General features: G+C 43.4%; 1 protein-coding gene across 4 annotated transcripts in view; it reads left to right on the top strand.

The window, feature by feature from the left end:
- Nucleotides 1–23,848, top strand: part of PLCB2 (phospholipase C beta 2) — a 47,407-nt gene that overhangs the window by 20,824 nt on the left and 2,735 nt on the right. For 3 of the 4 annotated variants that reach the window (XR_008209423.1, XM_052695356.1, XM_052695355.1), the window contains exons 6-31: nucleotides 353–406; nucleotides 2,416–2,491; nucleotides 3,054–3,154; nucleotides 3,831–3,997; nucleotides 4,205–4,351; nucleotides 4,846–5,003; nucleotides 6,641–6,723; nucleotides 6,981–7,065; nucleotides 8,468–8,639; nucleotides 10,426–10,523; nucleotides 11,250–11,346; nucleotides 11,433–11,517; nucleotides 11,937–12,061; nucleotides 13,104–13,258; nucleotides 13,724–13,888; nucleotides 15,140–15,239; nucleotides 15,499–15,603; nucleotides 16,127–16,215; nucleotides 16,614–16,710; nucleotides 17,581–17,634; nucleotides 18,659–18,869; nucleotides 19,068–19,236; nucleotides 19,579–19,655; nucleotides 21,388–21,483; nucleotides 22,631–22,688; nucleotides 23,153–23,239. Coding sequence is in view for 3 of the 4 variants with exons in the window: in XM_052695356.1 (XP_052551316.1) it covers nucleotides 353–406; nucleotides 2,416–2,491; nucleotides 3,054–3,154; nucleotides 3,831–3,997; nucleotides 4,205–4,351; nucleotides 4,846–5,003; nucleotides 6,641–6,723; nucleotides 6,981–7,065; nucleotides 8,468–8,639; nucleotides 10,426–10,523; nucleotides 11,250–11,346; nucleotides 11,433–11,517; nucleotides 11,937–12,061; nucleotides 13,104–13,258; nucleotides 13,724–13,888; nucleotides 15,140–15,239; nucleotides 15,499–15,603; nucleotides 16,127–16,215; nucleotides 16,614–16,710; nucleotides 17,581–17,634; nucleotides 18,659–18,869; nucleotides 19,068–19,236; nucleotides 19,579–19,655; nucleotides 21,388–21,483; nucleotides 22,631–22,688; nucleotides 23,153–23,239 (2,911 nt within the window). In the remaining variant the exon portion in view is untranslated. Of the gene's footprint in view, nucleotides 1–352; nucleotides 407–2,415; nucleotides 2,492–3,053; nucleotides 3,155–3,830; nucleotides 3,998–4,204; nucleotides 4,352–4,845; nucleotides 5,004–6,640; nucleotides 6,724–6,980; nucleotides 7,066–8,467; nucleotides 8,640–10,425; nucleotides 10,524–11,249; nucleotides 11,347–11,432; nucleotides 11,518–11,936; nucleotides 12,062–13,103; nucleotides 13,259–13,723; nucleotides 13,889–15,139; nucleotides 15,240–15,498; nucleotides 15,604–16,126; nucleotides 16,216–16,613; nucleotides 16,711–17,580; nucleotides 17,635–18,658; nucleotides 18,870–19,067; nucleotides 19,237–19,578; nucleotides 19,656–21,387; nucleotides 21,484–22,630; nucleotides 22,689–23,152; nucleotides 23,240–23,337; nucleotides 23,844–23,848 lie in introns of those variants that run through there. The other variant, XM_052695357.1, reaches the window with a different exon arrangement.

Genomic DNA, 23,848 nt, shown 5'->3' with positions numbered 1-23,848 from the left:
CTAGGCAAACTGAAATTCTGAGCTTCAGATATATTCCCCCATCTCAGTCACTGTGCTTATCTCAACAAAGTATTGCCTCTTCTTCTTGGTTCTGTAATGCTGTTTGGTTTGGCAGCCTGAGATCATCAAAGAGGACTTAGTAACAGAGGATACCATCATCTCACATCTGTCATTTGTTTCAGAGGAATCTTTCTGATATCAAAAGTCTGCCCGTTTTTCCTTCCAAAGAACTGGGAACAGGTTTTGTCTGAGGTTAAGCTTACAGCCTGTAATACCCTGATTTTCAGATAACTGTTGGTTTCCTTTCCCAATTGTGTTTTCTTTTTTCCTCCTCATCTTGACTTTTTTTCAGCCTGGTGAAGCTGAAGATGCAGCTGAATGCAGAGGGAAAGATTCCTGTCAGGAAGTGAGTAAGGCTTTTGTTTGTCTTTTATTGTATATTCACTTAGATGAGAGGCATAGCAGCTGGTAAAAGGATGGTAGCCCTGTGCCTATAGCTGCCTGCTTTTGCTGCACCTAAAGGTAAAAAAACATTGCCAAAAAACCATTACCTATGAGGTAAAAATCATTCAAGTCATGAGAGGACTCCTCCTGCACCGAAGTTCCTCCCACTGAAAGGCCTGGGACATAACTTGTGTCTGGAAAGGAGACTTTCTTTGACCATTTCCTTCATCTACAGCAAGAATTTCACTTCCTTCCTGTTACCAAATATTCATTAACAAAATCAAGCAACTCTGATGAAATTCTGACTGGGGATTTGTTTTGCAAACATGAGTTGAAGCTACATAAGGTGTAGGACTTGTTTGAGCTTTTATAGAAGGAGTTCTGTATGTGGTTCATTTTTGCTTGACAAATTAGCTAGCCTGAAGCAGAAATCTGTTGTTTTATCATAGAATCATAAAATAATGTGAATTGGAAGGGGCCTTTTCTCTTTGTCTCTTTTTTCTTATGTGTGACTACTACAGCTGTTCTCCACTGGTGTAATTCCACTGCCTTCAGTCTTCACTCTGCACGTGAATGGGGAAACAGCCTTTGAGGACAGACATCTGGGCCAAGGTTAATGCTGGCTCAAGTACAGAACAGGAGAGGTTTGCACTTCACTGTTCAAGGACTGGCTTATGCATCAGGGTATAAATGTCCTGAGAAAAAGCTAAGGCTGATTTGCTAAAACAAAGACCCCCGTGCACTTCATGGCATAAATCTAGAATTGGTTTTGTGCCACTCAGCATCTTCCCTTGTAAAATCACTCCATGGCTGATCTCATCACTCTTCCGTGTTGTTTTGTCACTTACACAACGACAAAAGCCTGCACTGCAGCATTGAATTTCCCTTTTGAGTGCTTAACTTATTTTCCTTTTGAGAATAAGGACCTTTGGTAAGCACGCTTGTGGGCATTGGCTGGAAAATTCTGAACCACCCTGCTCAGATTTGTGCTGTTATAGCATCATGAGAGGAAAACGCTAATCACTGTAATAAATGTGGTACTTATCTTGTGTTATATGGTGTAACAATTCTAGACTAAGTCTGTGCAGGCTAAATGTGTTCCTGGACAGCTGATTGTTATTCAACAGTAAGCATTACTTGTTGTTTGTTTTCTAAACCACGGAGCAACAGGATTTCATTCTGTCAAAAACCAGTGTACACATCATGGGCTTTTAAAAACATACAGCTCTTAATTAATAACTCAAACTAGGGAAAGTGTACTTCAAATTGATCTTGAGAATGCAAGCAAGGTAGCATTACTGCAGAGAAAATGGTTTGTTCTTTTGGAATAAGCCAGAAGAAATGTCTGGTACAGGCTATAGCTCACTTCAATGCCCTGGCCTTTCTTGTAGAATAGTAGAAGTGGTTTTTATGGTCTAAACCATTACACAGTTAAATTGTCCAGATTAAGAGCCAGATATATAAAAAATATTCAGCATCTCCAAGTGTAGGTACATGTGAAGCTTTCTAATCCTCTGTCAGGTTTTATTTTTACATCCCACATTTACTTGACTTTGGACATTTAAATCCCTTTTGAAGTATAACAAGGATGCTGAAATTTTTGCCTTGCAAAGGGCTATTTGGGAACAGCATGCAGTGTTTGCATATGTCAGCTACAGCTCCAGTTGAGCACTTTTCCATCTGCCAACGTATTTGGCACTTTTTGTTCCCCTTCTTGACCGTGAGCACCTGTTATTCCAGGAGTGTAATAGAGCTGACATCTAAATTTATCCACAGATGATACCTCATTGTTGCTAATTGGGATGTTCTGAATCTAGGGATAATTCAGTTATTGCTACTAGTCCATAATACTGCAAAGAGAGTGCTTTAAACTGAAGGCTTGACCGGATGCATTCTGCCCTGCATACCGGTACCCAGCTTTCTGCATCCTTTTACATGGTGGTAATGGTTTCTTTTTCCCTATCTGCGTAGTATTTTTCAGATGTTTCCTGCAGACAGGAAGAGGGTGGAAGCAGCATTAAGTGCTTGTCATCTTCCAAAAGGCAAGGTAAGGATGTAACAAGGTAGCCACTAATTTGGGAATAATCTTCTTGCTTATCCTGACTGTGCTGCCCATGACTTCAAAAACATTAGGGGTTTCTTAAATTGCTTTGAAATCCTATTGTTGTTGTTAGCTGCCTTGCCTAAAGTGCAAGCCTGCTAAGATCAGTTCTTACCGTTTGTAGCACTTGCAGCTCTGTGACTTGCACTGTGTGGCATAGGAAGCAGCTCATTCCCTTCTGTCCATTTCCCCTGCTCTTTGAAGCAAAAGATCTGATGGCACTGCTGCCAACCTTCAGACCACAATCCAGACTTCTAACAGCTCCTATCAGCTTATCATGCACTCTATATCATCACACAGGAGCCACTAAGGGACAGTTTAAATAATGATCTTTTCTGAAATAGGCCATTATAATGCCTCTCCACTCCATCTCCTCTTTCCTAAATACCTTGCTAGGTGTGCCAGTTGCTTATCTGCCTTGTCACAATGAGTGCTGGACTGCAGGTGTTAACAGAGGTGAAAACCATTGTAGGTTAATGATACTGACCTGTCTTTCTTTCATTCTCAGAATGATGCCATCAACCCAGAGGACTTCCCTGAGACTGTGTATAAAACTTTCCTCATGAATCTGTGTCCACGGCCTGAGATTGATGAGATATTTACTTCACAGTAAGTTTCCTTCAAGCCATGGAAGAGGATTTAATCTCTTATTGTAAAAGAAAGGCAAAAAAGGTGGGGAGCAGGGTTGCTGTGCACATTGCTTGGCTGATTACACACCAGCCTGGAAAAACAGGTACCTAAGTACACACTTTCACTGATGACTGAATTAAAAGGATGAGGCCTGAGGCCTCACTGTGCTGCAGAGGCTCTGAATTGTTACCATCAGAAGCACTGTTTTCAGGTTAATCTAGGTGATGGTAATATGAGACTACTTGTGGTTAGCCCCAAACCAGACCATGCACAGCGTGAAACCCAGAGAACTTTGCCATTAGTCAGTTACTTGTTTCCAATTAACTAAACCTGTGACTTCTTAAGTGGACTTGATTTCATAAGGCAAGTATTCATTGTGTTCTGAAATTTAGAGTTTAGGTCAGAGGCTCAAATTATGCTTTGTTCTTCTCTCGTACAACCCCTTAACAGCAGTGCATTAGTTAGGGGGAATTTTACAGAGGAGGAAAAAAGACCAGAGTAGAAAGCATCATTTACAGGAAGAAATGTAAATAAAACAGAATTCTGTGTGCTCAGAGAGCTGTGCACTTATTGCTTACCTAAGGAAGAACCAATGTCTCCATTATGAAGTTTTCTGGCACATGTGCCTTACTTTTCTGTAATTCTTTTCCCTTAGCCATTTCAAAGCAAAACCCTACATGACCAAAGAACACTTGGCAAAATTTATCAACAAGAAGCAACGAGACTCTCGCCTCAACGACATCCTTTTCCCTCCAGCAAAACCTGAGCAGGTGCAGAGCCTGATAGAGAAATATGAGCCCAGCGTCATTAACATCCAGAGAGGTGAGTCTTACTCAGCCCATAGGACTGGTTCTTCTGTTATGTTCCACTATGAAGGTAGCATGAAAATAGCAGAGCATCTCATACCTTCTGGTACCCTGGTTTTCCAGGGGAGCAACCAGCCTGATTCTCACAAACCTCTGCCTTACTGGGTAGGAGATGCCAGAACCTTTGTGTTTCAGCACCACTGAAGCTTTCTTTTCCATGTAGGGCAGTTGTCTCCAGAGGGAATGGTCTGGTTTCTCTGTGGCCCTGAGAACAACGTGATAGCACTGGACAAATTGGTGCTGTATCAGGACATGACACAGCCGCTCTCACACTACTTCATCAATTCATCACACAACACTTATTTAACAGGTATGGGCATGTCCAGAACTTCCTGAGCTCCAGCATGTATCTACCACCACCAGGGATGGATGAATAACCCTGATAATCAGGTAGATGCATCTGCCCTCTAGTTTGGAGTGTTGAGGGCTGTTGTGCGTGACACTTCAGAAGAAGAAATGTCACTCTATTGCCTGAAGCATAGAATTGTATTATGGTTGTAAAAGACCTCTAAGATTATCAAATCCAAGCATCAATCCATCCCCAGCATGCCCACTAATCCATGTCCCTAAGTGCCAGGTCTACATGTTGACCACCTCCTTGAACAACTCCAGGGATGATGATTCCACCCTCTCCCTGGGCTGCCTGTGCCAATGCCTCACCGCTCTTTTAGCGAATATTTTTTTCATAATATCCAACATATTGTCATTCTGCTCAAAGACAGCAGAGTTTATGCTCTGCTTTATGCAGAAGGTGCCCTACGTGAATAGCTAAAGCTGAACCTCCCTCCTTGTGCTCTCCTCCAGCTGGCCAGTTTTCTGGTATCTCATCTCCCGAAATGTACCGTCAGACGCTGCTGGCTGGGTGTCGCTGTGTGGAGCTGGATTGCTGGAAGGGCCGTCCCCCAGATGAGGAGCCCATCATCACTCATGGGTTCACCATGACAACTGAAATCCTCTTCAAGGTGCAGGAATATTCTCCACACATTTGCCCTTGCTTGGCTTTAGACTGATCTCCATTCAAGTTCACTGACTGACAGTCAAACGTATTGGCAAAGATGTTTGAAAGAGAAAGATTCATGGCAAGATGACAAGTGAATGAATGTGTAGGTAGAATGAAAGATGAGCAAATGTGCAAGAGGTTGGAGTTTGTGTACATCGTTGGAGCTGGAGGACCGCGAAAGGTGGATGAGGATAAATGAATGATGGGAATGCAGGTAGTCAAGTAGAAGTGATGGAGAGACAATTGAGTGGGTGTGCCTGTATGCAGAGTTGTGTAGCACGATGGATGTATGGACAGAAAATTGCATGAGAATTTTACGGATGGATGCAAGTCAGACAAACAATCAAGGTGGCTTTTAGAAAACAAACATTTGAAGTGAGTTTATCTTCTTACAGTTTGTGTGCTTTAGAGCCTCAGATGGAGGTGCTTTGGAGGAATAGATTTTAATTACTTCCCAATTACATGTCTATTTGGTGGAGCAACTGCCCTCTAGCATGCTGAGCAGAGAGCTTCCCTGAGGGTTTAGCTCCTAGGCTTCTGAAGCACAGTTTAAAGCCTTGAAAATGTATGGCATTCATCCACAGAAGTTACAAACAGCTTGCAGGTTAAAAATCAATGCACCATGCTTATTTTTCTGCTCTCATGTACACAGCAGCTGCCAACAGGAGGGCACTTTTTCTTCATTTTAAAGCTCTTTATTCATATTCCATATCTTTCCCCAGTTCCAACACTTCACAAGTACTAAAATATTTCTTCTGGGGGAAAAACACCAGATCCTTATTAACGATTGGAGGTATTGTCATTTTCAGCGTCAGTAATTTCCCATATCCTATAATTGCACTGCTGCTTTTTGCACAGCAGTTCGCTACAGATAGGAAAAGTAAGGACAGCCATAGCTACTGTAATTGCAGAGTTCTGCTAAGGCATGCAACTGTATCTCAAGGAAATTGTAACCTGCTACTCCTCTTCCAAACCTGGCAGGTTTCTTGGGCACAGTCCAAGCGGCCCATGGAGGAGCTGAATTTTGGGGGCAGCAGGGGGTTATTTTATTTGCTTGGGGGGTTGTTCTTTTTTAAGGGAATCGCCCACATTGAGGTCCTGGTGCTAGACCTGGCCTCACCATTTAATCTGGAGCCCATGTGCGCTGTATAAAGTTAGTGCACAAACATACTAGACTAAAGGCTGGGAGGTAATTGCAAAGGAGCAAATGACACTTTCCTTACCATGTCAATAAGCAGCAATGGGAAGAAAATAGTAGAAAGTTTGTGGAATTTAACAGGGATTTGGAGAGAATATGATTTTATTTTTTTTCTCTACGTTATTAATGCTGAGAATGTTTCTATGGTATTTGCATTGGAAATGTCAGCACAGCTGGTGCTGGTGAGTGAACATTCCAGATTTCTCTGCTGCTAGATAGAAGCATGTTGTGAGCAGGTGAAATGATAGAAAGTTGGGCAGCTTCAGAGGCAGGTGTAAATTGTCAGCCTGACACTGACATTTGATACTGTAGAGATTTGAAATGCGGGGAGGGATCAGTTTCATGGGGAAATCAGATCTGTTACTAATGAGTGCTGGTACCTGTGATGTTCTTTCCTTCAGGATGCAATTGAAGCCATTGCAGAAAGTGCTTTCAAAACATCTCTTTACCCTGTCATCCTCTCCTTTGAGAACCACGTGGACTCGTGAGTATCTGATGACTGTGGGGACAGTGATGCGGGAGGATTGTGTTCTCTGTTGTCCAGAGCAGAACAGGCAAGGGCTGCTTGATTTGAAATGAATTCCTGTGTTGACACGAAACATTGTTAGGGATTTTTGCGGCGAAGATGCAAAATACATTCTGAATGGATGAAGATTTATGGATCTCAAAATAGTTGCTCATGCTACTGGATTTGGGCATCTGTTTTCCTGCTCGCTCCTGCTTTATCTCTTTGTTTATTAGGCCCAAGCAGCAGGCAAAGATGGCTGAGTACTGCCGAACCATATTTGGAAATATGCTGCTGACAGAGCCTCTGGAGAAATACCCAGTAAGTGGGAGCTGGGGAAGGAGGCTGAAGAACCAGGTCAGGGGAGAGGACTTTCTGAAAAAAGTGGTTCCTCATGCCAGGAAATGCCACAGGAGATATAAGGACAGTAACAAAAAGAGGTAAATGAGCTCAGTACGTAGGGGTGAGCAAACTGACAAGTGAAGGGATGACTTCTCAGTCACAGGGCTTTTCCTGAGCACTTGTCTGACCTTGCTCTTAATGCTCCATCCCTTCAGTGACTTTGAAAACTGAGCTCTAGGTGACCAAGCTGTACCCATTACACCAAGATGAGTCAGTGTATTTTCGTATGTGATACTGTTTCAAAGGTGTCTGCCAGTGCTTGCTTTGGAAAGAACCAGGAGCAAGGGTTTAGTAGCATTTCAGGCTCTTCCAACCAATGCTTCTAAATTTCTGTTTCCAGCCTGGAAATGACCCCCCTTGGGGGCATAGATGGGCAGGTCACTGACATGCATTACTGTGTGCTCAGACTAGCTGAGTAAAACTCCTGTTCTGCTTGAACTGAGGTGACAGCTTACTTGTGCAATTATGTATTTTTGTGGGGATGGTGACTTTTTTGGTGAACCTTACACACACAGCTTGTTCAGCTGCCTTGTGAATGAACACTGATTTACAAATCATGGGCAGTGCCTGTGTTCTGCGGGGAATGAATCTATTTCCTTTTATTAAATAGTAGAGGGGGAGCTAAAACACCTGGTCCAACCATCTGAGTTTTAATACTGAGATAAACAGGGCTGAAAACAAACAGGGAGCACATTGGCAGTTGCCCACTGTCCAGAGCCATGTCTTTGCTCAGAGAATGGGGAGAAACAGTTCAGAGTTTTACCTAAATTATTAACAGGTCTGTTGGTATCTGTATGGAGAGTGTAGATCTGGAAGCAGAGTCTGAGTCACACATCCTCATGTGACATGCACAAAGCCACTGCCTTTGGGATTTTTTTTTTTTCTTTCAAATCAGCCTTAGGCAGAGAGTTTAAAAATGGCCTGATTGCTGATGTGGTGCTCTGGGATAATGAGAGAAGGGGGTGGAATGTGAAGGCCTGAGTTGTGTGGATGGCTACAGGAAACGTGGATGGTTTTTCAGCTGTAGTGCAGGATGGATGGCTGGAGACAGCATGACGTGCACAGGCAGTAGAGCTTGAAAAGACTGAGAGGTGTAAAATGCTGGTCTGAAAGTGACATCAGGAAGGTGAAGACTTAGGAAAAAATCTGCACAGACATAGTGGAATGTGCCTGTAGGTGGAGAAATTAAAGTATACAGTGGGTGAGAGATATTTCCATGTACCAATAAGTGGCCAGAGGAGCTGTACTAGGAAGGACAGGACAGCTGAATGTCTAAATTGTATATCTGTGAAGAAAGTTCATTGTGAAGTTTCTGTTGCAGCTGAAGCCAGGAGTTCCTCTGCCAAGTCCTAAGGATCTCTTAGGGAAAATCTTAATTAAGAACAAAAAGAAACAGTCTGTATCTGAGAAGAGGCAGAATTCTATGAAGAAGGGGAAGAATGTGGAACCAGAAATCATTGAGCAGCCAGCTTTTACAGATGTTGAAGATACTGGTATGTCTAAGGGGGAAAATGGGACTAGTACAGCTAGATGAGCAAGTCTGGCCTGCTAGGGACTTTCCAAATTTCCTGATACTAGCTCTAGGCAAGACAATACTAGTCATCAATTCAGGCATCTCAAGAAGCGTAAGCTTGGAAGATAAACTAAATCTTCAGAATGTTTTCAGACAGTGTTCTGACTAATAAGAGGCAACCAACTTAATTCCCTGCCCATTAGTGAACTCTGCTGCCTAATCTGAGACTTATGTCTGCATGGGTTAGTAATTACTAGATGCACACTGACTGTTGGTTTGATGGAAGGGGATATATATTTTTTTACCACTCGTAGCTCTCTGATAACAACAAATTTACCAGGGTGTGGTTAATAAGAGCATATAATGGTTTGGGATGAAGATATCTTAAAGATCATCTAGTTCCAACCCCTGCCCACAGCAGGGGCCTTCCCACTAGATCTGGCTGCTTAGGGCCCCATCCAACCCATGGGTCTGTGCCCTTCTTTGTGCTGAACACAGCACTGCAAGTGGGACCTCACAACAGCAGAGTAGAGGGGCAGGATCACTTCCCTCACCCTGCTGGCCACGCTTTTTTCAATGCAACCCAGAGTACAGTTGGTCTTCTGGGCTGCAAGATTGGTGGCATCAGCAAAATTGCTGGGAGTGCACTCAATCCTGTTGTCCATGTCACCAACAAAGTGGTGCTGGTCCAAGTGCTGACCCCTGAGGGTCATACCTGTCACCAGTCTAGACTTTGACATTGAGTAATTGACCACAACTCTTTAAATGGGACTGCCCAGCTAATTCCTTATCCACCCAAGTGGTCAGGCCATCAAATCCATGCCTTTTCAATTTAGAGACAAGGACGTCGTGCCAATTACTCTTCCCTTATCCACCAGTACAGTTACCTAGAAGGCTCTCGGGTTTGTCAGTCATGATTTGCCCTTATTAGTGAAGTCATGTTGTCTGCCACCAGTCACATCTCTCTTTTCCATGTGCTTTAGCATTGTTTCCAGGTGAATCTGCTCCAAGACCTGGCTGGGCACAGAGGAGGGACTGACTGCCCTATAGTTCCTCAGGTCTTCCTGTTTGTCCGTTTCTAAAAATTGAGGTTATGTTTCCCTTTTCCAGAAGGTGGGAACTTCATCAGACTGCCACAACTTTTCAAATAGAGTGGCTTAGTAACTTCATTTGCCACTTCCCTCGGGACCCTCAGATGCATCTCATCAGCTCCCACAGACTTGTATATTTTCAGGTTCCTCAGATGGTTTCAAACCGTCTCCTACAGAGGGTGGTTCTTCATTCTCCCAGTCCCTCACCTTGAGGATCTTGAAGGCTTATAGAACATTCAGTCCCTGCTTTCCTCCCATCCTTCACCTCCCACTGTTTCAAGGCTTAAGGAACCTGTGGTAGAACAGTGATGCAGAACCTAGCACATCAGGTTCATGTGATGAGTGCCACTACAGAGGAGCTGGGAATCAGACATTCAGTCCCACAAATGTGTGCCACCTTGGTGGGGAGAACAGAATTGTGATTGTCACTTCTGTGGTGTGGTGGAGGCTTATAGGAAAGGGTCTTGAATCTGTTAGGCCAGAGTTTAGCCTTTTCCTACTTGGATTTGGCTAATAAAACGATACAGTTCCTCCACTCTCGTTCCTTTGCTACATGCTTGGGAGGTTTTGCAGAGCTCTTCACTGTTGGCAGTCAGAGCTGCAGGCCGTGTGAGCAGTCACAGAGTCTTGTCTTCATGTTCTGATAAGCAGTACTGATATGGGCTGTATGCTTAGTCTGGGCAGGTGATGTGGCTGAAGAAGAACCAGAGGAAGAGGATGATCAGCTAGGAAACCTGGATGAAGAGGAAATCAAAAAGATGCAGTCAGATGAGGTGCTGTTATTGTTGTCTCTGTTCCTTTTCTGTTTTGTTTTTTGTTTTTGTCTTATTCTGGCCTCCAATTTTCTCTGGAGACTCACTATTCTGAATGGAGATTAATATCAAAGTGCAAAGGGGAGTGGAATCGTACTATGATGACTTTCCTTCCTCCATGCAATATGATATTTCTCTTATTCAGTTTTTCCTGCAAAAGTTGTGACAAACATAGAGGCTGTAGCAGAAGAGGTATTATTTCTGAATCTGACTTTGATATTCTGCATGATTTGGAGGTAACTCTCTGCCCTCAGGGTGTTTGGAGCAGCTTAGCCTTAGTCTGATAAAAGTTATAGAAACATGAAGTGCTGCTGCTGAAAGGGAAGCAGCAGATCAGCACTGCCTTGAATAGGGAAGATCCATTTCCCTTTTTCTTCTCTCTAGAGTCAATCAGAGAAGAGGGCAAACAACGTTCCAGGTTTATCCCAGAGTCCATACTTTGAGGTTATAGGGGTCCTAGACTTGTTGTCAAGTCTGGTACCTTGTAGCATATCTCAGTTTTTGCCATGCTACCCAGAACTCAGGGTGCCCCAAACAAAGCTGCTTACAATGTAATTGTAGGATCAAGAAGCCAAAGAAACAGCTGTGCTTTGGCCAGGGCAGCCCAGATGTGTTTTGTTTCATCTTTAGAAAAACTCTCCTCATCTTTCTTCTCTTGTATTTTGTTGCATTTCTTTTCCTGCCCAGGGCACTGCTGGTTTGGAAGTGACAGCATATGAAGAAATGTCCAGCCTTGTTAATTACATACAGCCCATCAAATTTGACTCCTTTGAAGTCTCTGCCCGTAAGTCAGTCTCTCATCAGTCCCACACACACAATGGGGGCTGGGTGCACCTTTCTTCTAAACACTTTCATGTTTTCTCTTTCTAGAGAAGAACCGGAGTTACGTCATCTCTTCCTTCACTGAGCTGAAGGCTTATGATCTGCTGACCAAGTTTCCTGTGCAGTTTGTAGAGTATCCTTTTGGCAATGTTTGCCCCCTGTAGTTGGTTGTACAAAGTGTGGGAGCTCATCTGAAACTTGGGTTAAGGCTAAGGTGCAATCAACTGAATTCTGGTTTCTGAATATGGTAAACTCTTCATCACAGGTGTAAAGTATGCAGGTGTGGAGATGTGCAAGCTGCCAGGGTGGCTTGGGCTGCTCACAGAGATTCTTGACAGTAGGCATCTTGCAGTAGCAAAAGGCAAAGCTGTCAGATGTTTACTCTTAAACAGGAAAGGATGTAGGAAAGAGCATGTTGTTGCCCCTGCTTCTTTTTCTTCTTCTTTAGAAGACTCAGCCTTCATAGCAAATGACTTTTAAATCTGAATTCATGAGCTAGCATCAGGGTGCACAAGGAGTGCTCAAGTTTGGGTTCCAATAGAGCAATTGTAGATACAACAAACGTCAGATGAGCCGGATTTACCCCAAAGGCACCCGAATGGACTCCTCGAATTACATGCCCCAGATGTTCTGGAACGTTGGCTGTCAGATGGTGGCACTGAACTTCCAGACCATGGGTGAGTGTCACACTGTCCTCCAGCTTCTCAGTGGGTGAAGCCGTGTGCTCATGTTCATTGTCTCTTCCTTCCCTGCTATTTTCTACCACTGCTGTTCCTCTATATGTGTTTGTTCTGCACACCTTGTTCCCAAAGTGTTGCTCTTCTCTGAGTCTCTCACAGACCAACAGCACATTTCTGGGTCCAGCACAATTCAGGCATGCAGAGCCTGTAATTGCCTGTCCTACATGTTTATGCTTACACATGTGCACAGGCTTGCTGTCATCCAATATCTGGGTACTATCTCTGCCTGGTTTGTAATATGATGTCAGAGTAAATAACTTGTGTGAAGGCACCAGGAGCTCCTGTGTCCTCTTTCCTACAAGGCAGCAGGCATAGCTCCATCTGGCCACAGGACCAGCCTGTCTGTGCTGTTATTTCCAGTACACTGATCTGAGCAGGGAAGAAAGGCCATTTCTTGCTGCACAACTAGCATAAGAGGAGGCAAAGAAAAGCCTTCAGATAACACTGCTCTTTACCATTTTCACTATCTCGTGTATGGAGTGTAGGAGACTGGCTTATAGGATCAATAGGAGGAAAAATAATAAAAGTGACTTAAAAAGGGAAAGTGAGAGATTGGTTTTGAAGAGGATATCATACTGAAGACAGGTGCCAAAACCATAAGCCACTGTTAGTAAGATAAGAAGTGGCAGAGGAGAGGATGGACTGAGAGAAGCCCCAAAATGACAGAAAGGAGGAGTGGAGAGGTTCAGGCAACAATTTGCCTCACACCCACAACAGCAGGTACTTCTTAAAGTATTTAATTTAGTTCTACCCATGATTTATGGCACAATCATAAGCAAACCACTTTACCTTTCTCATAATAGCTGCTGTAATATTTTTCCCTGTAGGGTGCTGAGAGATTTAATTAGTTTTTGAAAGGGCTTTGTGAGTCTTTGGCTAGCATGGGCTGTGAAAGTACAGCACCTCTCAGCTCACTGAGAGCCACCTGCTTAGATTCCACAGCAGTTTTGCTCATTGCTTTCCTCTCTATGTACCTCAGATGTTCCCATGCAGCAGAACATGGCTCTGTTTGAGTTCAATGGCCAGTGTGGCTATCTGCTCAAGCATGAATTCATGCGGCGTCCAGACAAGCAATTTGACCCTTTCTCAGTGGACCGCATTGATGTGGTGGTGGCAAGCACACTGTCTGTCACGGCAAGTACAACCCGGAGTGCTCTTCCTCCTCTGACCGCCATTTGCTGGCACTGCGTACATAACTAGTGCGTATGACCCCTCCAGTTATTACCCAGTGGGGTTCTTAGTGGCAAATGAACTCAGCTCCCTGGGTCCATTTCTCCTGTGGGAGAAATGTGTTTCCATGGCGACTCCCCACCTTTGTGCTATTTCAAATTAATCCTAATCACATGAGAATGGAAAATTAGCATCTGCCACGCAGAAGGAAGTCAAGGCAATGATGCTGGGGAGGGAGGAGGCTGGAGGAAGTGTTGGTACAAGAAACAGGGGTGAAGAAAAGATAGAAGAAAAGCCTACTGTGGATTGGAAGCTGCAGCAAAAAAGATGTTTTGGAGCTGGAGAGGGACTTAAGGGTGGAGACGTGGGTGGGTTCTTTTATTTTACTCTTTTCAGCAGTTGCTAATTAATGTTTTTGTTTGCTCATAGATACTTTCTGGTCAATTCCTCTCAGACCGCAGTGTGAAGACATACGTGGAAGTGGAGCTGTTTGGGCTGCCAAGGGACACAAAGCGCAAATACAGAACCAAACTGACCTCCACTGCCAATTCCATAAATCCTGTTTGGAAAGAAGAACCTTTTGTTTTTGAAAAGGTAAGGAACACTTTTGTAATGATTTGGAGTGACGCCAGGAGGGACTCCCTTCTGGAGAGCTCAACTGTGGCTTTAGACAGACCAAGAATGCTGCACCTGAGATAATATCCAAATGATACCCAAAACAACTCTCCACAGAGATTTCTTTGTACAGATATCGGGTAGCTGGGAACATTTCTGGAAATAACAGGTATCAAAAATCTCCTTGCTTGGTGAGCACTTCAGACTGAATTCACTAATCAGATTGGAAGACTTCAAGCATAAGGAAGCAGAAAGAAACTGTGGTTAAACTGTCAATGAGAAGCAGGCGTGCTGGACAAGTAATGGGACCAGCAGGAGGTTTTCAGCTGTGCCTGATTACAGAAGGCAGCCCTGTTTGTCAGCCAGAATTCTGTGGCCACTAATCTCCAGCTATGGGCTATGGGGAGATTAAGTTGAAGGTGATAGTAAGGTCTGGCTTTTCTGCAGTTAAAAGAAAAATACATTATAAATTCAGCTCTGCCAAGCACACTGTGAGATAGCAGATATTTTCAGCCTACTTGGAATGTGGTAGATAAATATTATCCTCATTTCAGAAAATGCTTTTCAGGCTACAGTTTTGACAGACTAATTTTTAGTTCATTTCATGGCAGAAGAAAATGGGAGAGGATGATGAAACAGCCCTTACGGCAAAGTTACTGTGTTTGCTAAATTATCTTTCCAAATTTGTTTCTTTCTTTGGTGAATTGCTTTGTGGAAGTGCTGGTTTGGAGGGCTTATTGCACAGCTTTTTCTTTAGTTAGCCTGCTTTCCTCTGATCCCTTGCAGTCTCTCCTCTGACAAGCCTGTGTTTGGTGAAGTTTTTGTAACTTCAGTTATGCTCATGACAAACTGCAGCCTTAATTTACAAGATTTGGAAACAGGCAATGGTTTCTCTGGAAAGATGTCCCTTTTCATTGCAGGGGATTTGGACTAGATGACCTTTGAAGGTCCCTTCCAACTCAAACAATTCTATGGTTCTATGAGACAGCACTGTTTTGTTGGAAGGAGGAAAGAGTGAAGTTGTGCTCAGTGAAGACAGTATGCTGTTAGGGCACAGAACATAGGTGTCTTAATCTGTGTTGTTTTGTGTTTTGTTTTGCTGTCCTACCTGTAATAAGTCATTTGTGCATTGCTCGCTCTGCTCCGTTATTTTGGCTGCTTTTTAAACCACTCATTTTCTTTTTTAACTCTTTTTTTGTTTTGTTGTTGTTGTTGTTGTTTTTTCCCTAGATCATGATGCCTGAGCTGGCATCACTCAAAATTGTGGCTTTTGAGGAAGGAGGAAAGTTCATTGGTCATCGTGTCATTCCCATTATTGCAGTGCACTCAGGTGGGTTTCGTGGAAATACCTTCATCTTTTCTAATCTTAAAATGTATCCATTTGAAGATCTGCATGTTTTCCATCTATGCCTGTTGCATAGAATATCACCTGTAGGCAGTGGAGCCTTCAGATTCATCCAGTTATAGCCTTGCTTTCACACCATACATATTCACCATGCCCTCTTGCAGACATCTTCATTTTACCGTTGGGGCACACAAACAAGAAGGGAAAGATTGTGTTACTCATCTCTTCTGCTTTCTGCTTTCAGGCTATCACCATGTTTGTCTTCGCAGTGAAAGTAACATGCCACTCACCATGCCTTCTCTATTTGTATACCTGGAAGTAAAGGATTATGTTCCTGATGCCTGGGCAGGTAGGTAGTATGCTTCAGAACGTGCCTGGGGTTTTGTCCAAACTGCAATCTAGAAACAATTTTCCGGCCTCTTCCTTTAAAAAAGGAATGCCCAAACATAGAGAAATGAGGAAAACCCCCCTCTGGAGATATTACAGAAAAACTTTTTAACAATCGTGAACAAAGCCAAGCAGGATGTCACGGCAGCTGCCACAGAACTTCTTGTGAATACTTTAGTTTTGACTGTATGCACCTTGCGTTTACTCTCTCTCTCTGTATTCATATAAATGAGCCTTGTTCATAGGTGGAAATGCTGGAAAAAACTGATGGTTTCAACACAGATTCCTTAAAAAGATTGGGTTGACACAGCATTGGATGAGGGTTGGAACAGGAGTTATGCAAGCTGACAGTCTTAGCCTGGCTTGTTACAAGTAGAGAATACAAGATAGCTCTTCTCCACAATTTTCTACCTTATGCAGAGAGGAAAACAGGGAGTGTTCAGTGCTATTTGGTAATCCAAGCAAGATTTCCTTTTTGTTTCTAGACCTGACTATTGCTCTCTCCAACCCAATTAAGTTCTTCAATCTGCAAGAAAAGAGATCAGTTAATCTAAGAGATGGCTCAGAGGTGGAGGTAAGTTTTCCCAAGTTCTGCCATTGTCTCTAAAATGTGCTGTGTGGAATTGATCTGAAATAACAGAGGGGATTGTCAAGGGGCTCCCCACTGTCCTGGAGCAAGGCTGTCTGTGACAAGCCTATGTGTTGCATCTAGCCAGAGGCAGGCAGAGGACTGCCTTGGGTATAGAACTGGAATGTGTCAGAGACAGAGAAATAGTAGTTTCTCTAAGCTATGAGAAGTTAACACCACTGCCAGCAAAGAGGGGAACTTAGCTTTGTGACATACAGAGATCAACAATGGAGAAAGCACACAAGAGCTTTCTGAGTGTCTTTGTTTTCATTTCTTTCATTTCCTAATGTCGGTCTCCAATTCCATTTTCTATCCTTTGATTTACCTCTGATATTTTGTTGTAGAGGCCTGACTTGCAGAGGAACTTCTCATTTCCTGAAAATAATAGGATGCCAGAGTCCACCAGGAAATTCAGCACTCCTTTTGCAAATGGGCCTGCAGGTAAAGCTGTGTGATGAACTTACAGAAGGGAAAGCCAGGCATGCGCATGGCTGGAAAAAGATACTGCTGGAGGATGAAGATCCTTGGTAACAGGATCAGAACTTCTTGAACCAATCTACCAACTTGCATTCTGGTGCTTGTCATTAATGGCAAAAGTTGTGTGCATGCTTTGGCTATTATGGTTGGAATGGATGTGATACACATACTGCTTTTACTCTGCAATGGAAATGCTTACATTAGAACCTGGTGTGGTTCTATCCCTTAACACTTCTCTGCTCTTCAGCTCTTTATTGTTCAAAGGTCTTTTTTGTAGGTTACTGTTCCTTCTGACATTTTAAGTATATTCTCCCTGAAAACTCTGTGCCTTGTGAAACTTTGCTTAGAACTGTCGTATAATGCTTGGGAGCTGTAAAGACTGATAGTTTTATTCACCAGCTCAGATGTGAACATGGACTTACAAATAAGAGTTGAAAAAAGTTAATGGATTTCCTTGAAAAGGAGGCAAAATCTCTTGCGTTTATTACTACAGCAGAAAGCATTTATTACTCTGTTCAAATAAGATGTAGCAGAGAAAGATTTCATGACATTGTTTGTTCCTCTCATATGGGCACCTTCTTGACCTTGCAAAATAAGATAACCAACAGACGTGACAGATGTCTGTGAGAGTGCAGAAGGGACATTCCTTGAACCTACACTTAATCCTAAGTGATTGGTAGAGTCATTCAAGTTAAGCAAAAGCACATCTCCTACCACACACCTAAGATTCATCCATTCTGTTCTAATTTATAGTATTGATGAACTCTCCACTGTCCATTTTCATCCCAAAGCTCCAAGATGAAACATTGACAGGAGCCTCTTTTGTCATTTTAGGAGCAGCAGCTCTGGTCAAGGATGGAAACATGAAGGAAGTAACACAACTTCCAGGTAATTCCCTTCATGCTTTTTGTGTGGACTGAGGTCTTGTCAGGTCCCTCACTGCCCAACTTCTGTCTGTGACAATGCTGAAACCTACTTGCAAGTTAAAGAAGAACTTACCCAAGAGTAAACTTGTTGCCCTCAGGCCATGGTGCCAAATAACTGCTGTGTGCAGCAAGTTTTGTTTGGTTGGGTTTTTTTGAAGTTACTTCTAAACAAATACAGTAAATATACCCTCTGACAAGAGACATCACATAATATAGAAGTGCAGTGGGCTTTGATTTGAAAGACCAGACTTGCTGACCAAGAGACTTGCAGTTGAGCTGTACACTTGATTGTCCTCGCTAGGAGCATTTAGTAAGAGCTTTACCCCCATTTGCAGACACACCCTCAAAGTTCAGTTAGTTTTTGCACATTTGAAGCCAAAAGTAAAAGTGACTTCCCCTGTGAAGATAACTCTCTGTGGCTTTTTTGCTAGATAACCACATCTGAAGACAGTCAGTAGACTTGCTGCTGCCAGATAACAAGTTCTCCAGCAGTTCACAGGCATCCTACTTCCCAGTATCTTCACTGACCTAGGGAGACCTTTCACTCTTTCCTTACAACTGAAGCCAGCTGTTACAACTGGAAGAGCTGACAGCTTTTGTCACTGTCACCTGACTTTGGAAAAAAAAGAGAAAAAAAAAAAAAGAAGTCATGAAATAACAAAGCTTTTCCCTTCCAATTTGAGTTGCCAGCTAGCTTAGTGCTTGGGCTGCCTTTGGGATGCTCAGGACTATGGTAAAGGATGCCTGAGAAGGACTTGAGGGTATATTACTCCATCGTGTTTCTCTGGGCAAAACACCGAAAGGCAATTCTTCTGGCTGTTCCCAAGGCAGGCAGCCAGCTGGTGGGGAGCTGAGCTGGATAGACGTAATGCTGAAAAGAGAGAGAGGGAAAGCTGAATGAAGGCAGCATTGAAAAAAAAAAAAACATCTCTGACCCCAAGATGCATCACAGCAGGGTGAGAAAACAGCCTCTGTTTGTATTACAGAGCCTCAGACAGCCAGCCTTACAGAGCTGCAGCAGATGAAGCTGTTCCTGAAGCTGCTGAAGAAGCAGGAGAAAGAACTGAAGGAGCTGGAGCGGAAAGGAAGTAAACGGAGAGAAGAGTTGCTACAGAAATATTCTGTTCTCTTTTTGGAACCTGTCTGCCCAAGAGGCAAGAAAAGATCTGTGCACTCTAGGAAAACCCAGAAGAAGAGGTAAATAAGGCAAAGGGTCCTCTGGCCTGCGGAGCACTTCCTCAGACCAAAGCAGAGAGATTTCTCAGATGAACAAGGGCAAGCAATGTGGTGCAGGCCTTTGTGTCTCACTGGGTCACTTGGCTGTTGGGTGGAAGGGATGGTCAGCAGCATATAAGCATCCCTAAAAGCAACACAGCTGCTGTATCTGTTCTGCAGGAGTTTGACGACAGGTGATGTTGGTACCTGCATGCAACCTGTAGAAATGGCAGAAAAGCTCAATAGCCAAGTTTTGGAACTGAAAGAGAGGCTGGAGATGGAGCTTATCTGCCTGGGGGAAGAATACCATGATGAGATTCGAAGAAGGAAAGAGCAGCATGCCACAGAGGTAAGGACTGCATGTGCCAACCAAAAGCTAGCCTGTGAAAGCCCCTGCAGGGGGCTTGAAAAGCAAGTTTTTCACTGAATTGTGAGCTCAGAATAACAGCTACTGGGCAGAGAAGCTCTCAGAACAATTGTCAGGTCCATAGAAGGTACTACAAAGAATGCAGATAGTGATGTTTGCTTGTCAGAAGCTACAAAATTGAGGCCCATCCTCATGAATTAGCTGACCTTAGGACTTCAGTGCAGGAAGGGATAAAGCTGAATCTGGTGGCAAATAGGTACTGACAGTGCACTGTGTCTCATCTTGGTCTGTTTGGTTTTAATCTTGTTTTCATCCCTTCAACAGCAAACGGCCAAGATTACAGAGCTAGCCAGAGAGAAGCAGATAGCTGAGCTGAAGGCACTGAAGGAGTCATCACAAAGGTAAACTCAGCGTTTGAACAGCAGAGTAATAATGAATAGCTCTTAGTTTGGATAGCATTTCCTGTTAGATTGCAGAGCACTGTGCTACAGCAAGTGAGTGAATGCCAGAGAGGAGAAATATTTATTTGGTGATAAATTGAGGCACAGCAATGTGATGGGACATAGTCACACTGTGGGAGTGTTGGGAACACCTCATGACCTCCAATGCAGTGCACTTGCCATGAGAAACCACAGGTATTAGTGCTTGAGATGCAGCAAGTAGCTTTGACTGACTTTTCAGAAAGATAGGGAGCAAGACTGCTAGTCACTGTCTGTCACCACTGTGTGCTGTAGCCAGTATATCAGATAATCTCTCCCAGGTACTGATTGGTTCAGTCTAAGTGCAATCTTGGCTCCAGCACTTGAATAAACTGGCAGAATCAATTTGCTAATTTCTAGTTGGGCATATATCCATCTGTTCTTGCAGTCACACTGTTCTGAAACTAAAACCCCTGCTCATTCCTCTTTACCTCTTTAGCCTTTAGTTGCCAAGTCAGGTGAAACTTCTTTCTGTGTCCTCCATCAGGAATGATTCTCAGTTTCCCTTAGCTGCTGATCGCATTCAGACAAGACTAAGAAAAACAGGTTGATCAGTTAGGTAATGGTTTTCTAACAAACGTAATTTAGTTGAGTCACACCTACAGCTGTCTGTGAGGAGCTCTGGAAGCATTCAGAGATCTTGAGCAACCAGCAGTAAGATGGCTATGGTCAAGACAGAAATGTCAGCATCATCTTCAGATAAATCTCCATAGTAATTTATGTAAAAAAAGAAGAAAAAAAAATAGAACTGTGAGCTTGAAGAACAGAAGATTGAGGAGGATGTGACAGAACTGTGTAACATCATGAATGCCATGGAGGAGAACAGGGAAGTGATTACTGTTTCTTATGAGAGGAGAAATTCTCAGGGAGTATTTCACAGAATCACAGAATTGTAGAGGTTGGAAGGGACCTTCAGAGATCATCGAGTCCAACCCCCCTGCCAAAGCAGGTTCCCTACACCAGGTTGCACAGGTAGGCATCCAGGCAGGTCTTGAACATCTCCAGAGAAGGAGATTACACGACCTCCCTGCGCAGCCTGTTCCAGTGCTCCGTCACCTCACTGTAAAGAAGTTCTTGTGCACAGCATATAATTGCTGTTCTTTGCCTCTCAGAGCAAAAAACAATGCAGTCCAAAAGTAGAGCTGAACTCCAAGGCATGAGTCACAGTTAGGAAGACAAATGCATAGAAGCTGGAGAACAGACTGGAGACTAGAATGGTGTAAAATAGAACTACCCTGGAGTTGTTCTCTTGCTTACGTTTCTCTTAAGCAGATCTTCCTTCCACTTATAGTCTCTCACATCCCATATTTGATGCACCTTTCTGCCTGCCTCAGGTGTTCTTTTCTGTATACACAGGTAGTTCCTTCTCTCTCTGATAATTCAGCAGTCTAAGTACCTTCAGCAAGTCTCAAGCTACTCCAGAGGAAACCAAATTAGCTATACAATACAATGAATATAACATTCATTTTTCCCTGTTCCTTTGTTATGAACCACTTTAAAAAAGAGATACAGGATTTAAAATACACTTAAGACTTTCTGCCTCACAAGCACTCTGCTTTTCTGCACAGTGGTACACTCCAGAGAACATGTGGAGGGCTGACATCACTGGTCTGTAAGCATCCTTGTCTCTCTCTGCACACTTTTCTCTCCACAGCAACATTAAAGACATTAAGAAGAAGCTGGAGGTGAAACGAGTAGACCGAATCCAGGTCATGATGAAGAGTACTAGCGACAAGGCTGCTCAGGAGAGGTACTGGGGGAGATGTTACTGGGCTTTGTCTCTTTGGCATGCTAGCTGTGCAGCTCCAGGCAGGAAACAGAACTGCTCCATAGTCACTGTCACCATCAGGGATACTCTGGAAAGCAAAAAGGCAGCGGCAGAGCTCCAGTGGTCAGAGGAGAGAAGCTGGCCTGTTTTCACTTCAAGCACTGCATTCTTTTTCTAGTGCAGTCCAGTACAAAGTGAAGCCAAACACTGCTCCCTAACTGCAGTGATAGTGACGTTCCTGCAGGCTCTGCTGACACTGGCTTCTGGAGCTTTCTCTCTAGGCTTAATTTATCTACCACAGTCAGCAAGATCTGTGTCACTTGCTGCATTTGTGAATAATCTGAGAGCATCAGAGATATCTGCAGGGATTAGGAGCTCGTATGAAAACGCAGAGGAAGGTCATTACAATGGAGAAATGGTACCTTGAAGATAATCCTCCCTATGGCCCCTGTCTCTTTGTTTCTGTTGCCTCAGCTTCTTGCCAGAGTGACAATGTTCCTTCCAGCCAGTTCAGCTGAAGTTTGGGTGCACTTTTAAATCCTTCTCATCTGCCCTCATGCCTTACTGAGTATTTTACCATGAAGAACCAAAGTCTTCCTGAGCCTCACTAGAATATGTGATAAGTTTCAGCAGGTTGAGATTGGGAATGTAATGGCTGCATCCTTCCTTGACATTCACTTCATTACAAAAATAATATTCTGCTGCTGCGCTTGTGTACTGAAGTACTGCTTGATATGAATCAGTTCTAAAAGCTCCATGTGTTCAAGTATATAGAAGAGGGTATACTGCCTCTTCTGCTTCCTACTCACAGCAAGGTCCCTTTGCTGTCTGCTTAGTTGGAAAGAAAAAGAATTCTGCATCCACTTGTTTGACTTACATATCTGGTAAATTTGAATGGTGTTTATTTGCCCTTTCTTAAAATTGCAGAAACCTCATAATGTGAAAGGACACAACAGGAGTGTAACACACCACCAGCAGTCCTGTCCTGCTGTATGGCGCTTTATCAGTATTCATAAACAGACTTTATATAAAGATAACAGATGCATTATAGGTTTTTATATAATTTATATGCATATAAATTATATAAAATATGTATATATATGTGTGTGTGTGTGTATTTCTTTTGCAGGTTGAAGAAAGAAATTAATAACTCTCACATCCAGGAAGTGGTCCAAACAATCAAACTGGTAAGTTCTGCTGTGGCAATCTGGTCTGTGCAAAGTGGGGGTGTCTCGTGTACAGGATCAGCATGTGCCTGGGGGGAGTGTGAGCTCTCTGAGCTGTTTAAATCCCATTAAGCTGTTGCCATATTGAGGACTGAGTGCTTACTTCAGGCAGCTGAAGTGCAGTTGCAGACAGTTACTACCCTTAGTAAGATCCTGCTGTTCCAACACAGTTTGGCCAGTCTACCCAGCTGGTTGCAGTGCCAACAGACCACAGTATTTTGAATTTCTAATTCAAGTGGTGAGATTTTCTAAGCAGTATTAGTTAGCAGCATAACTCCATATCTGTTTAACAGTGTGCAAAATGCTGCTCTCAGCAACCCCTCTATGGCATGTGCTTTACACCCCTCTATTTGCTGTTATAAATATTTGTTTATGAAAACTGTAAATTTGGATTATTTTATTTTTTTTATTTGTTCTTTTTAAAGCTAACAGAAAAGACAGCCAGGTATCAACAGAGGCTGGAAGAGAAACAGGCAGAGAATCTGAGAGCAATCCAAGAGAAAGAAGGCCAGGTAAAGGCAGAGATAATGCTTGGGTTCGCTGCTGCTACTCAGTACTGTAGTTCCACAGCACCATGGCTCAGTCTTCCTCTTATATTCTTTGATTACAGCTGTACGTGTGCACACACACAGATACACACACACACTCACTCCTCAGTATGCTGAGGAAATGAATGGCTGTGAAGATGGCTCTACAGAGCCTGCAGCAAGCTGATGCAGGGATGCTGCACTCCTACAGTCCCTGGGCTGGTAGTAGCCTTCATCTAATCACACAAATCCCCCTACATTTAAAATGGGATGGAACTATGTGGGATGGAAGCAGAGGTGAGTCTCCTTCCCGAGCTCTTCTGACTCTCAAACCATGTTCATGTACCCTCAAGGCTCTGCCAAACTGTGGTGCAAATCAGAACAGTGTAGCCTTCCTCTCGCCTTCCTCTCCCCTTCCTCTGCAGGGAAGACAAAGATTGCCCGAGAGATGGAGATATCTCATTCAACGAGACCAAAACTGCAAAGTGCTAACACTGCATCACAGTGGTCTCTCTTAGAGTAGGTTTTTATACTGTTTTGAGCCTGAATTCTGCTTAGCCTCAGTGCGTGGAGAATGACTGGAGGGCTCTGTTC

This window comes from Tympanuchus pallidicinctus, unplaced genomic scaffold (assembly GCF_026119805.1).
Source record: "Tympanuchus pallidicinctus isolate F22 unplaced genomic scaffold, pur_lepc_1.0 scaffold3, whole genome shotgun sequence".
NCBI classification, from domain to species: Eukaryota; Metazoa; Chordata; class Aves; order Galliformes; family Phasianidae; genus Tympanuchus; species Tympanuchus pallidicinctus.
The sequence above is the reverse complement of the archived record's forward strand: the minus strand, read 5'-3'. Positions and strand labels throughout refer to the sequence as shown.